The sequence below is a fragment of the Brachyhypopomus gauderio genome, chromosome 14, assembly GCF_052324685.1.
Source record: "Brachyhypopomus gauderio isolate BG-103 chromosome 14, BGAUD_0.2, whole genome shotgun sequence".
NCBI lineage: Eukaryota > Metazoa > Chordata > Actinopteri > Gymnotiformes > Hypopomidae > Brachyhypopomus > Brachyhypopomus gauderio.
In genome coordinates, this window is record NC_135224.1 from 5,189,312 (window position 1) to 5,200,975 (window position 11,664).

Genomic DNA, 11,664 nt, shown 5'->3' on the forward strand with positions numbered 1-11,664 from the left:
TCTCTCTCTCTCTCTCTCTCTCTCTCTCTCTCAGTCCAGCAGTCCTGCCCTCCCTTTGCTCACTCACAGTGCAGGTTCAGCCTTGTAAGTGCATCTTGTCTTTCAATGGACATACGAATCTGAAATACTCAAATCTCGTTTATTCATCTTTACCTAATTTCACTTATGATTAATCGTTCTGTGCTCATTTGTTGAAACGCCTGCATCAATAAACAAATAAACGGTTCAAATCTGTTGTAAATAGACAATCTGGGCCCAGTTTCCCAACCCATTATGGGACTAAAACCATCTTATGTCTTATATGATGAAGTGTGAACCGCTACCCAGGCCAGAGCATGCGCACGCTGCAACCTGCATGTCCGAGCCGAGCGGCGTGGAGCACAGATCCGAGCAGAAGGCTGAGAGACAGCTCTCCCGCGTGCGGGGGCGTGGAGTGTTCGACAAGGAGCCACTGCAGTACCGTGAAAAGCTTTACCGCGTGCCCACGTTAGGCGAGCCGCGCGCACACGCCGGCCGTGCCTCCCACGCGCGACCCCTGCAGCCCACGCCGGGGTCGCGACACCGCCACCGTCAGATGGTCGTGGAACAGCTATACACCACTCGCTTCCACGACCACACTAGTGCGCCCAGCTGAAGTCAGCAGCTAAATTAGCATTTATAAAAGGCTAACTCAAGGTGTTGGTTCTGTAGCTGATGGGAAGCTGCGTGAACAGCAGGTGAAATCACAGTCAGCAACGGCTGTGCCAGGGAAATGTGTGCATCGCCTCGGGAAGACGAGTCTTTCAGCCTGAAGAGCTTAAATTGGGATTAAAAAGTGAAATTAGTGAAACAGAGATAGACGAAGAAGAACGAGTTAAGAGTTATTCAGATGTGACCTGACTAAAGTTACTGAAAGAGTTCTGGTCCTGCATGTTCTGTGTGTGTGTGTGTGTGTGTGTGTGTGTGTGTGTGTGTGTGTGTGTGTGTGTGTGTGTGTGTGTGTGTGTGTGTGTGTGTGTGTTCAGTCGTAATCAGCACGCTGTGTGTGCTCCCCTGCAGGACTAGTGGTGGTCTTGTGGCCCTGAGCCCCATATCACCCCAGGAGTTGATGATGAAGCCTGCAGCTCAGGGTGGTGAAGACGAAGATTACCAGGTCTCCCTGGTAAGAAGCCGCTCATTGTGAACGGCTAATATCTGTGTGTGTGTGTGTGTGTGTGTGTTGGTAGTGGTTTATTTCTGAAGCAGGTGTAAGGTAAAAGGGTCAGTATCGTGACTTACATTACATTTCTGAGAAAAGAGTTTTGGTGAACTAACAAGAACATTGAATTCAGACACTTGTGCTTGTGTTTAAGATACAAGCATTTATGAAATATGAACGAATAATTTCATTAGTTCTAAAAGTAAACAGTCTGCAGCAGGTGTGTGGGTTCCTGACAGATAGACTCTGGGCAGTGGTGGGAGGGGGAACGCTGAAATGTTATGCAGTCTTTTGCTGATTTGATGTCTTGTTGTGGACTAGGGGGACGAGCAGGACATGAACGGTCTGTGGGAAGAGGAGAAGCCAGCGGAGCGCCTGTACCGACCAAGACACAAGAGCTACAAAGCTGCAGGTGTGGTAGCTCACTAGCAGCCCCTGCTGGCCAAAGTCCGTTTGTCTCCTGGAAAGGAACGCTCCAGCATTAAATGTTTAAAGAATACATGGTTTTATTGTGTTAGAATACATGGATTTATTGGGTTAGAATACATGGATTTATTGTGTTAAAATACATGGTTTTATTGTGTTAGAATACATGGATTTATTGTGTTAAAATACATGGATTTATTGGGTTAGAATACATGGATTTATTGTGTTAAAATACATGGTTGTATTGTGTTAGAATACATGGATTTTTTAAACTTCTGGAGCAAATGCATAAAGTTATTCCCTGGAATGGTGCCCTGTGAACGTCTAAAGATATCTTTGTTTTGTGGCCACCAATGACTTTAAACTTTGACAAAAAAAACATTGTAGACTAACCTCAGTGCTGAATACAATATGGTTTCTGGTGTTTAACACTGAAGCGTCCCTTGAACAAGCCCAATCTCTGCTCTGTGTCATCTCACCACAGAAGCACACGTGTGTGTAACGGTTCATCTCGCTCCGTGTTCCCTCCTCAGTGTCCCATTCGGTGCAGCCGTATCAGATAGAAAGAGAGCGAGGCCGCGCCAAGGAACAACGCCACCTGCTGTCCCCAAACAAGTCTCGCTTCAACTCCAACGAGAGGAGCTCAAAGTCCTGCTCCAGGTCTCCCAGTGAGGAGAGAAGACCGAGCCTCCCCCGGCAGGTAAACTAACTAAACGAATGACGCCACATTATTCCTGTTCTGCGAGTGAAACAGTGGAATATCGTATCATATTTACGCGATACAAACAAGAACAAATGAGCTTTAATTGTTGAGAATGTTTTATGTATTGAAATGTTAAAATAATCAAGCAGTGAAGTGATTATTATATGAAACACAGGCAGTGCTTTTGATATCGTTAATTAATATTCATGATTTTTACCATGATAAAATCTCATTTTAACCACGACAAGTAAACACATAAAAATACACATACATGTTTATTTATGTAAGCATGTGGCCGATGTCTGTTTCCAGGGCAACAGCTCCGACAGCCCCGTGCCGTCCACGTCTGAGTCGAGCACCCCGAGCGGGAGACGACGGCTGTCTCAGACTCCCGTCAGCTCACACCCTCACGTCTCCTACTCGCCCCTGGTGAGCCACGTTCAGCCTTCCTCACAGGCCGACGATGAGGACGAGGAACGGGGCGTCCCGCCCGTTCTGGCGTGCTGCAGCAATGCCTTGTGGGACGCGAACGCCGAGGAGGAAGAGGAGGAGGAGGAGGAAGAGGAGGTGCGGGCGGAGGAGGACGAGGGCGTGGAGACAGGCGTGTTCCTGGGCGCCCGCCGCTACCCCTCTGAGCCGTACCTGGCCCTGCAGGAGGGCGAGCACAGCCCTGAGTGTTCAGGCCCCATGGAGACTCTCACGTTCGAGGCGGCCGTGGCCACCAGCCTGGGTCGCTCCAACACCGTCACCGCCTCCGTGCGCACGCGGTCCCGGATGGGCTGGCAGGTCCCCAACGGACACTTCCGCAAACGCCTGGCCCAGAGCGTCTCTGTCGCTGCCTGCGAACCTCTCAGCGACACAGAGGACGACAAGTCATAGATGCTGTAAGCCAGCGCGTGCAGGGAGAACCCCAGAGGACGACGGAGCGTTTCGAGCAGGACACTGGTGTCGCCGGACCCGCAGAGACGGCAACACCGGAGCTGTGGTGTTGAATACGCTGTATGTACGAGTCCAGTGTGTCCCTGTGCTATGGAGGAGTACTGAGATTTTAACCTTTTTAAACATTTAAGCAGTTGTATTGTCTTGTTTCTAACGAAGGTGTGAGGTTAAGGAGGGAAGGCTGTACATTTAACAAACAGGTGTACGCCTGACTAGGGACGCATCACCCGTGGACATAATCAGCCAAACGTGTCTCTGTCTTAAACGGAGACTTTCTGATGAATTTCATGTTCTTTTGCACAGTTTTAAATGAAGTAGGCTATATGTTGCAGAATTTGAAGGTGAGGAAGTGAAATTTAATTCCATGAATTCAATTCTGTTGCCATATTAATTTACCAACAACATTTACTTTGTTATTCGCACACATGCGCAAAATGTGCAGAAACATTTAATTTAATGTTAAACCAGATGATGAGCTCAGTCATTAGCTCAAGTATCAGAGCATGAATACATTTGCAGTGTTGGATTAATTTCAATTTCTAAACATTTGTACAAACTAAGAAATAAAAGAACACAGCTCACGGTGGACAAGACCTGGTGTTTCTTCTGATCTTCTGTATAAACGTATTATGAAGCTAATGATTCTTAGGGCTTGCAAGTCCTTTGAGTAGAACACAGGTAAGGGCAGAGACACTTCTGTGAATATTCCTTTTAACCAAGACCTGATTTTCCACTGACATTCTTATCTATGAGGAACTGAAGTGGAAAACCATTTCTAAACAAATTCTGGGGACAATTTGGCACTGATGCAGATGTGACTTTTACAGAATGGTCTTTATATATGAGGAATTAGTTTACAGTGTCATTTGTTTGTTCATTAAAATCAGATCTTAAGAAAGAGTCAATTTTATTATGGCCAATATGGAATCAATGACATGTACATTCCCAGTGATGCATCATCATCACTATCATCATCATCATCATCATCATCATCATCATCATCATCAATGTCTTTGAATTCTGTGTTTCACTGTCTGTCAGTGTCTTTGAATTCTGCATTTGTATGTCATTCAATGTCTTTATATTCTGTGTTAGTCAGTGTTACACTGGAATTAAACTCCTTTCCTGGTGCGCGAGAAGCCATTCCCCACAGACTACAAACAATAAGTGACTTGCAACAGAAACATGACATTATTAATTTCAGATTGTCATATACAGGTTAAATTGTCAGCATGGCACAATGGTCTCTGCTCACTAATGTCTCCTGGGCGAATTCCCTGATTCCAAGGCCTTTGACCCCAACAGGTCAAAGTTTAGTTGTAGTGCTCTGCTGTCATGGAGAAGTTAACACTATATATTTCTTTATATATTTAATGCTTAAATACTGACCCTGAAATTATCCAGAAATATCCTCTCGAGTATGTTCTGCTTGAGAGTTTCATTTCCTTCTAGACTATAGATCAATTCTTCTGCCACTATCCACCATGTTTTGGATACAATATATGATTACAGGCATTGGAGTAATGTGTAACTAGATATTCTACAATCATACGATCATCTACAACCAATATCGGCGAATCTCTTTAACATCAAGGATCCTCTGTCACCATCTTCATGCATCAATATACCCCTGTAATCCAGCTATAAACCACTGTAATCCAGCTATAAACCAATGTAATCCAGCTGTAAACCACTGTAATCCAGCTATAAACCACTGTAATCCAGCTATAAACCACTGTAATTCAGCTATAAACCACTGTATTCCAGCTGTAAACCACTGTAATCCAGCTATAAACCACTGTAATCCAGCTATAAACCACTGTATTCCAGCTGTAAACCACTGTATTCCAGCTGTAAACCACTGTAATCCAGCTATAAACCACTGTAATCCAGAACGTCACCATGCGAGAACAGGATGCAGCAGGACTTTTCTTTATGTTCACCCTCCCGTGATGATCAGTTACACAATGCGACAGACGTCCTGGTCCTACATACCACCAACTCAGCTATGTTTTCCTGCTTCGCTAATTTGTAGTTAATAGCAGCTTTAATAATTTGGTATGTCTTTAAGATTAGCTCGTGTTGTGCATTTGACTAGTCTAGCCAAGAAGACATGTTCAGTGCCTCTCTGCATAAACGTTTTCCTTTAACGTGAAACGTGAAGAAACGTGTGCCGTGAGGAATTGTGTGCCTGTACAGTTCTCTCAAAGGTCGGGCACCAGCTGACCAAATTTAATTCAACTTGTGAGTAAAGTAAGTTCAGGTTATGCTGAGAAGTTAGAAGCGTTTGGTCTGTATTGCCCTTTGGACACTGTTCAAATGAATCGGGAGTTTGACTATGCAAGATATTCTCAACCCCATATAAGCACATTCAGTGTTCAGACAGAATTGCTGATTAAAGATACTAATATATATATAGTATATATATAGTTATACTAAGAATTTGACTATTTACATTTTTTGTGCAAGGTTGCTTAATAATACAGAAGGTAATTTAAATGCAGCTGAAGAAGAAAACATGAAACTATTACAAATGCTTTTATTATGAAATACAAACACTGTCCCAAGAGGCCTTTATTGTCAAACATAAAAAGACCTTTTATTACAAGGACTTTTATTGTGAAACTCTCACTTCCTGTATTTGTGTGTAAACGACAAGACTGCCGTGCTCCGTGTTAAACGCGTGTTGTGTACAGTTTTTTCCCCGCTTTCTGTAAATTATGTAGCTCTTCTTTGAAATATACGCCATTATCGGTTAGCTTCGTGGTTTTAACGTTTCTAGTACCTCGTCTTCCATTAATCCCTTCGCCGAGGGACTCTTATCTAGCCGCCTAAGTTGAATAGAGACACTTATCTGGCCATGGCGGCGTCGGCGACAGCCAGCGTGGGTGATGTGGAGGAGGACGCGTCTCAGTTACTGTTCCCCAAAGGTTTGTTCACCACTAATGTCATTATTAATTACGTGGAGTTGCACGAGGTTAGATGAGCGTTCGTGGCGGACACAATTCGCCACGTTACTTCACCGTTCTGTGTTTTTATTTCTATGCGCAGAGTTTGAAAGTGCGGAGACGCTGCTGAACTCGGAGGTGCACATGCTGCTGGAGCACCGCAAACAGCAGAACGAGAGCGCCGAGGACGAGCAGGAGCTCTCGGAGGTCTTCATGAAGACCCTCAACTACACCGCCCGCTTCAGCCGCTTCAAGAACCGGGAGACCATCGCCAGCGTGCGCAGGTGCGCCGCCGGGCCCCTCGCCTCCTGAATGTGGAGTCCCTAGGGCTGAGTACTGTTGTTAAACGCCCTGCTGCAGATGTTTGAGATCAACTGAATATATACCTCTTGTTTCACAGCCTACTCTTGCAAAAGAAACTGCATAAATTTGAACTGGCGAGTTTGGCGAATCTCTGTCCTGAAGCGTCGGAAGAGGCCAAAGCGCTCATCCCAAGGTGAAAGCATCCTTCATCCGCACAGCACACATCAAAGCAGTGATGCGTTTCTTGGTCCTGAGACGGCCCAGGTTCCCGAAAGCTGGTTCTCAAGTCATTCAAGGGTCATTCCAGGATTTTGGTATATTTCTGGGGTGGTCACTTCTGAAAATTTGATCATTTTAAATCATATATTTATAATCTACAGGTTATAAACTATCAAAAAGTTTGATTTGTCAATCTCAGATATGGAAGAAGTATTTTCTTTATTAGATTGGTGTGCAGTAAATTGGTATGCAGTAACAGGGTTGCGACTAACAGGGTTGCAAATTTAGGCTAAGTTGTGGTCTACCCCAGGAACAGATGCTCACTGTAAAATTTAGCTATGTATACAAGATCAAGGACAAATATGGTTATATAAGTATATAAAGTAAATTTTGACTCTACTCAATATTAGTCTTACAATATGAGGAACAGTGTTGCATTCACTGAGTGACACACACAACTTGGACAAACATTTGGAAAAAAACCTTGAAAATTGTTAGAGCACTTACCATTTTTCTTGCCATGTGGGCAGGAAATGTCCTTGTGATACAAATTCCTTTGTGCCAGTACACAAATATTTTTAACCCTTTCTCTGCCAGATAAAATTCCTTATGGTAACATGGTTGCGCGCATGTTGTGGAACACAACTTAATAGTGTAAAAACTGTGACATGCAATACAATGTAGACCAAAGAAGTTGTTTTCATAAGTAAAGGAGATGCATTTCAACAATATACAAGAGGAAGTAATTTAGTTAGAGCTTATTTTAATTGTTAAATTTGGCAAAGGAGTTGGTCACCCAATGTGTGGGACAAGAGAAAACGTTTCATTTTTTGAGGTGGTCCAAAAGTATTTGGTCTTTTGAATAATATCTAAGGAGCTTATTTTTCCACCAAATGTTACAGTTTGTCTTATAACAAGTACATTGTTTTAAAAAAATAGTCATTTAGATATTTTGGATATGTACATTTGAAATTTAAGTGGTGGGACAGGAAATGTACCAAAATCCTGGAATGACCCTCAAAGCAGAGTGTTTTGTTTATGCTCACTTGAAAGTATGTAAGTTTATATTCCCTTTTATATGGCATGTTGTTCTTTCAAATGTATTAACACAATTTTGATGTTTTCTCTCCTTTCCTTCTCCAGCTTGGAAGGTCGTTTTGAAGACGAGGAGCTGCAACAGATCTTAGACGACATTCAGACCAAACGGAGTTTTCAGTATTGAATTTTTTTTGTAGCCATGGCCGTAATCTGTACAGTCCATCAGGTCATTTTTTGGTGTTCATCAGATAATGAACAATCTTCCCAACCCCTTTCTGAGATTTATTTTTCCCTCTGTATATTTTAGCACCTTTTTTTTGCATAGCTTAAAATTCATTTATTGTCCTTTGGATGACCACATTTAAGCTATGCGCTTCCTTAAATGGTGTCTGTTTTGATTACATGAAGATCGGAAGATTTCCGAAGAGTTTTAGAGTTTTGATGGAATAACTGGAGGTGGACTTCAGAAAAAGCTGTTAGTCACTTCTTTTGGACTTGCCCACATTTTTACATAAACACAAGATGGAGAGTGAAGACCCTCATAAGGCATTTGCATCACCTTAATATCCTGACACATGCAATAAAATATGCTCTGCCAGTGCATCTGTGTGGATAATGTGTTTTACTAATGTAGCTTTGATTAAAAAATAAAATAAATGGTTTTCCAGCAAGATTTGATTTCCAAACTGACCGGAATTACAATCGGGTTAAACACACATTTTCTAGGAAACGTCTAAGAAATCTATTTGGAAATTGGTCAAAGCTGACGCCAAAACAGACCTACACGAGGAAACTTTGAAAAGGTCTGTAAACCTTCTGTGTGCTGTACCTCGCAACTTGAGCTATTACGAAAATCTGGCGTCACTTAAAGAGCTGTCCATGCTCGGAAACCATCAAACCTGAATGAACTAGAGATGTTTTGTAAAGAAGAATGGTCTAAAATACCTTCAGACACAATCCAGACTCTCATTAGAAGCTATAGGAGGCGTTTAGAGGCTGTTATTTCTGCAAAAGGAGGATCTACTAAATATTAAGTTAAGGGTTTTTTTTTTGGGTGCCCAAACTTATGCACCTGCCTATTTTTGTTTAGACAATTATTGCACACTTTCTGTAAATCATATAAACTTCATTTCACTTATAATAATAATAACATTTTATTTAAGAAGCGCCTTTCAGGAAACCCAAGGACACTGTACAGGTAATAAAAGCATAGAAAAGTAAAAAGTAGATCAAAATACAGTATTACAGAACTAAAATGACCAATAAAATAACCAATAAAACAAATATTGCTTAGCTGTAGGCTATCTGGAAGAGGTGAGTTTTCAGATGAACTTTGAATGCTGAGAGAGATGAACAAGAGCGCAGGTCGAGTGGCAGACTGTTCCAGAGCTTTGGACCAACCACACTGAAGGCTCGATCACCAACAGTGCACAACTTGGTGCTGAGCACCTGAAGTAGATGCCGCTCGGATGAGCGCAAGGTGCGCACTGGAGTGTAGTACTGAAGCAGACCACCTAGATAAGATGGTGCACAGCCATGCAGTGATTTGAACACCAGTACAATCACCTTGAACTGTATGCGGTACTGAACCGGGAGCCAATGTAGATGTTTCAGAACAGGTGTAATGTGCTCCCAGGATTTGGTGCGAGTTAAAATCCTTGCAGCTGCGTTTTGCACATGTTGCAGCCTGTTAAGCAGCCGAGCCGGAAGTCCATGCAGAACAGCATTGCAATAGTCAATTCGTGAAGTAACGAATGCGTGGACGAGAGCCTCAGCGGCATTTTGGGAGAGGAATGGCCGGATTCTGGCGATGTTCCTGAGATGAAAGAAAGCTGTCTTACAGTTATTCTTGATGTGCTGATCAAAAGAGAGTGTTGAGTCTAGAGTGACTCCCAGGTCTCTAATCAGGGTTGATGAATTGACAATAAAACCAGGAAATGAGACAGTAACATTGCTAATCTTCTTCACAATAGCTGGAGAAGCAATTATTACAGCCTCTGACATCACTATTTAGACTAAGAAAATTCTCAACCATCCATGACCTCACATCAATTAGGCACTTTAGCAGAGCAGGAGGCGGTAGGCTGAAAGAAGGTTTGGAATAAATGTAAATCTGGACATCATCAGCAAAGCAATGAAACTGCAACCCATGCCCACGGATAATGTCGCCAAGTGGGAGCAAGTAAAGTATGAAGAGGAGTGGGCCAAGGACCGAACCCTGCGGGACACCATGCGACAGAATGCACGAGTCAGATCTTCTCAAATATCACTGTGTTTGTCCCCTAGATGATATATTTAACTGAATTTTTTTATCCAAACATTCAATGATTTATAAAGGTAAATCAGGTTTAATAAGGGTGCCCAAAATTTCACACCCCACTGTATAAGAAAAGCCATGTCCATGTTTTGCAGTCCATGCCTATTAAAGAACCTCCAGGCACAATGGACCTGCAGTGCTGGACAGTAGACGTCCTGCTTTGTGAACCTCACCTCAGGTGACACTCTGAGGTAATATAAAGGTCAGAACGCATCTCCACTCCACCTTCTACTCGATGCATGCCGGTCATATGATGACCCCAAGAGAGTGATTTTGCTCCTCAGTGTCACCAGCCTTGTGTCCTACCTGTTATTACTTTGATATTAATGAAAAGCAAGATGCTTTTTTTTTTTTACAGATATAATGCACATTGTCACTCATTAACTCCTTTTTCAATCAAGATATTGCACGATAATCGGCTGGGGATCTAGTATTATGTACATGTGAATTACTGACGCAATAATACACGAGAGGGAGTGCTATAACGGGTAATATCGGCACTGCTGTGCTGCGGTCGTAGGCACGAGGCCGCAGGCCGAGTGCCGTAGATCAGCACAGCAGTGCCGATATTACCCGTTATAGCACGAACCTCGAGTGTATTATTGCGATTATACCACAGTTCCATTATCGCTGTTTATTGAAAGATTTTGAGTAAAAGAGGACGAGAAAATACGACCTGTTTGGTTAAAAACACTCCGCCAGTTAAAATAGTTCCATTCAATGGCTCGCTGCTAAACTTACACAACACTGGAACAGCCTTACCCAATAAATATTATAGAGGTAAATATACACAAAAACAACTGTTGATAAAGTTGTATTTATTAAAAATAAAGTACAATTATTGACCATCCACAGCTGATTCGTTCAGGTATATGTTCAGTCCAGCTCTAAACCAACGAAGCTGCTGATGCCATATAACTCTCCCTTCACGTTTCTGACGGATCCATAAAAACGTCGTAAAAGCTGATTCATTTCATTTTTGTTGTTAATACTAAAATCGACTGCAGTGTCGTTGCTCTTTAACCAGGATGTAAATACATTAAGAGCCCAGGACGTTTGTTTAACGGTATTAATTTCGTTTTTCTGCATTTCCAGCTCATCCAAATCATTATTTGTAAGCATGACAAACCTTGGAGGCTCATTGGAGGAATCAGGCTGGTCATTTATAACGTCATCCTCCAGTTTCAGATCGAAACAAATGGTTTCGAAGCCAATAGATTTAATTAAATCCGTGTAATTCATTTTGATACTTTTGATACTTGTTTGTAGTTGCGCTGTTTGGCTTGTAAACGCCGCTTCGTTGCTAGGTTACCTGTATGTGGCGGAGTAATACATGGAGAGCTTCGGTTACAGTGCTATAACATGTAATATTGGCACTCCTAGATCGCCTCTCAGCCAATCACATTGTAGGGTCGGAACTAACTGTGGTATAATGCATAGGCAAAGCTATTATTCTGATGCTGGTGTGTGGCACAGTCATTCGCGTGTTACTATTCATGTCCATCATTAGCGATGTTCTTCCTAGTTAGGCCCAACTAGACCCGTCTAAGAGCATGGGCTTGGACCCTGCTGTCAAGGTTAGGACGGAGTATAA

At 42.7% G+C, this 11,664-nt stretch overlaps 2 protein-coding genes across 2 annotated transcripts in view; both read left to right on the plus strand.

The window, feature by feature from the left end:
• The window catches only part of cacna1eb (calcium channel, voltage-dependent, R type, alpha 1E subunit b), a 53,398-nt gene extending 49,572 nt beyond the window's left edge, over nt 1–3,826 (plus strand). Inside the window, exons 42-46 of the mRNA XM_076972147.1 lie at nt 35–84; nt 1,039–1,141; nt 1,499–1,589; nt 2,137–2,303; nt 2,619–3,826. Coding sequence (XP_076828262.1) covers nt 35–84; nt 1,039–1,141; nt 1,499–1,589; nt 2,137–2,303; nt 2,619–3,185 — 978 coding nt within the window. The 3' untranslated portion in view covers nt 3,186–3,826. The remainder of the gene's footprint in view (nt 1–34; nt 85–1,038; nt 1,142–1,498; nt 1,590–2,136; nt 2,304–2,618) is intronic.
• A 2,052-nt stretch (nt 3,827–5,878) lies between these two features.
• polr2d (RNA polymerase II subunit D) lies at nt 5,879–8,354 on the plus strand. Its single transcript, XM_076972146.1, has 4 exons — nt 5,879–6,175; nt 6,297–6,477; nt 6,594–6,689; nt 7,859–8,354. The coding sequence occupies exons 1-4, from the start codon at nt 6,106–6,108 to the stop codon at nt 7,935–7,937; spliced, it is 426 nt and encodes a 141-aa protein (XP_076828261.1). The 5' UTR covers nt 5,879–6,105; the 3' UTR covers nt 7,938–8,354.
• Nucleotides 8,355–11,664: the final 3,310 nt, after the last annotated feature.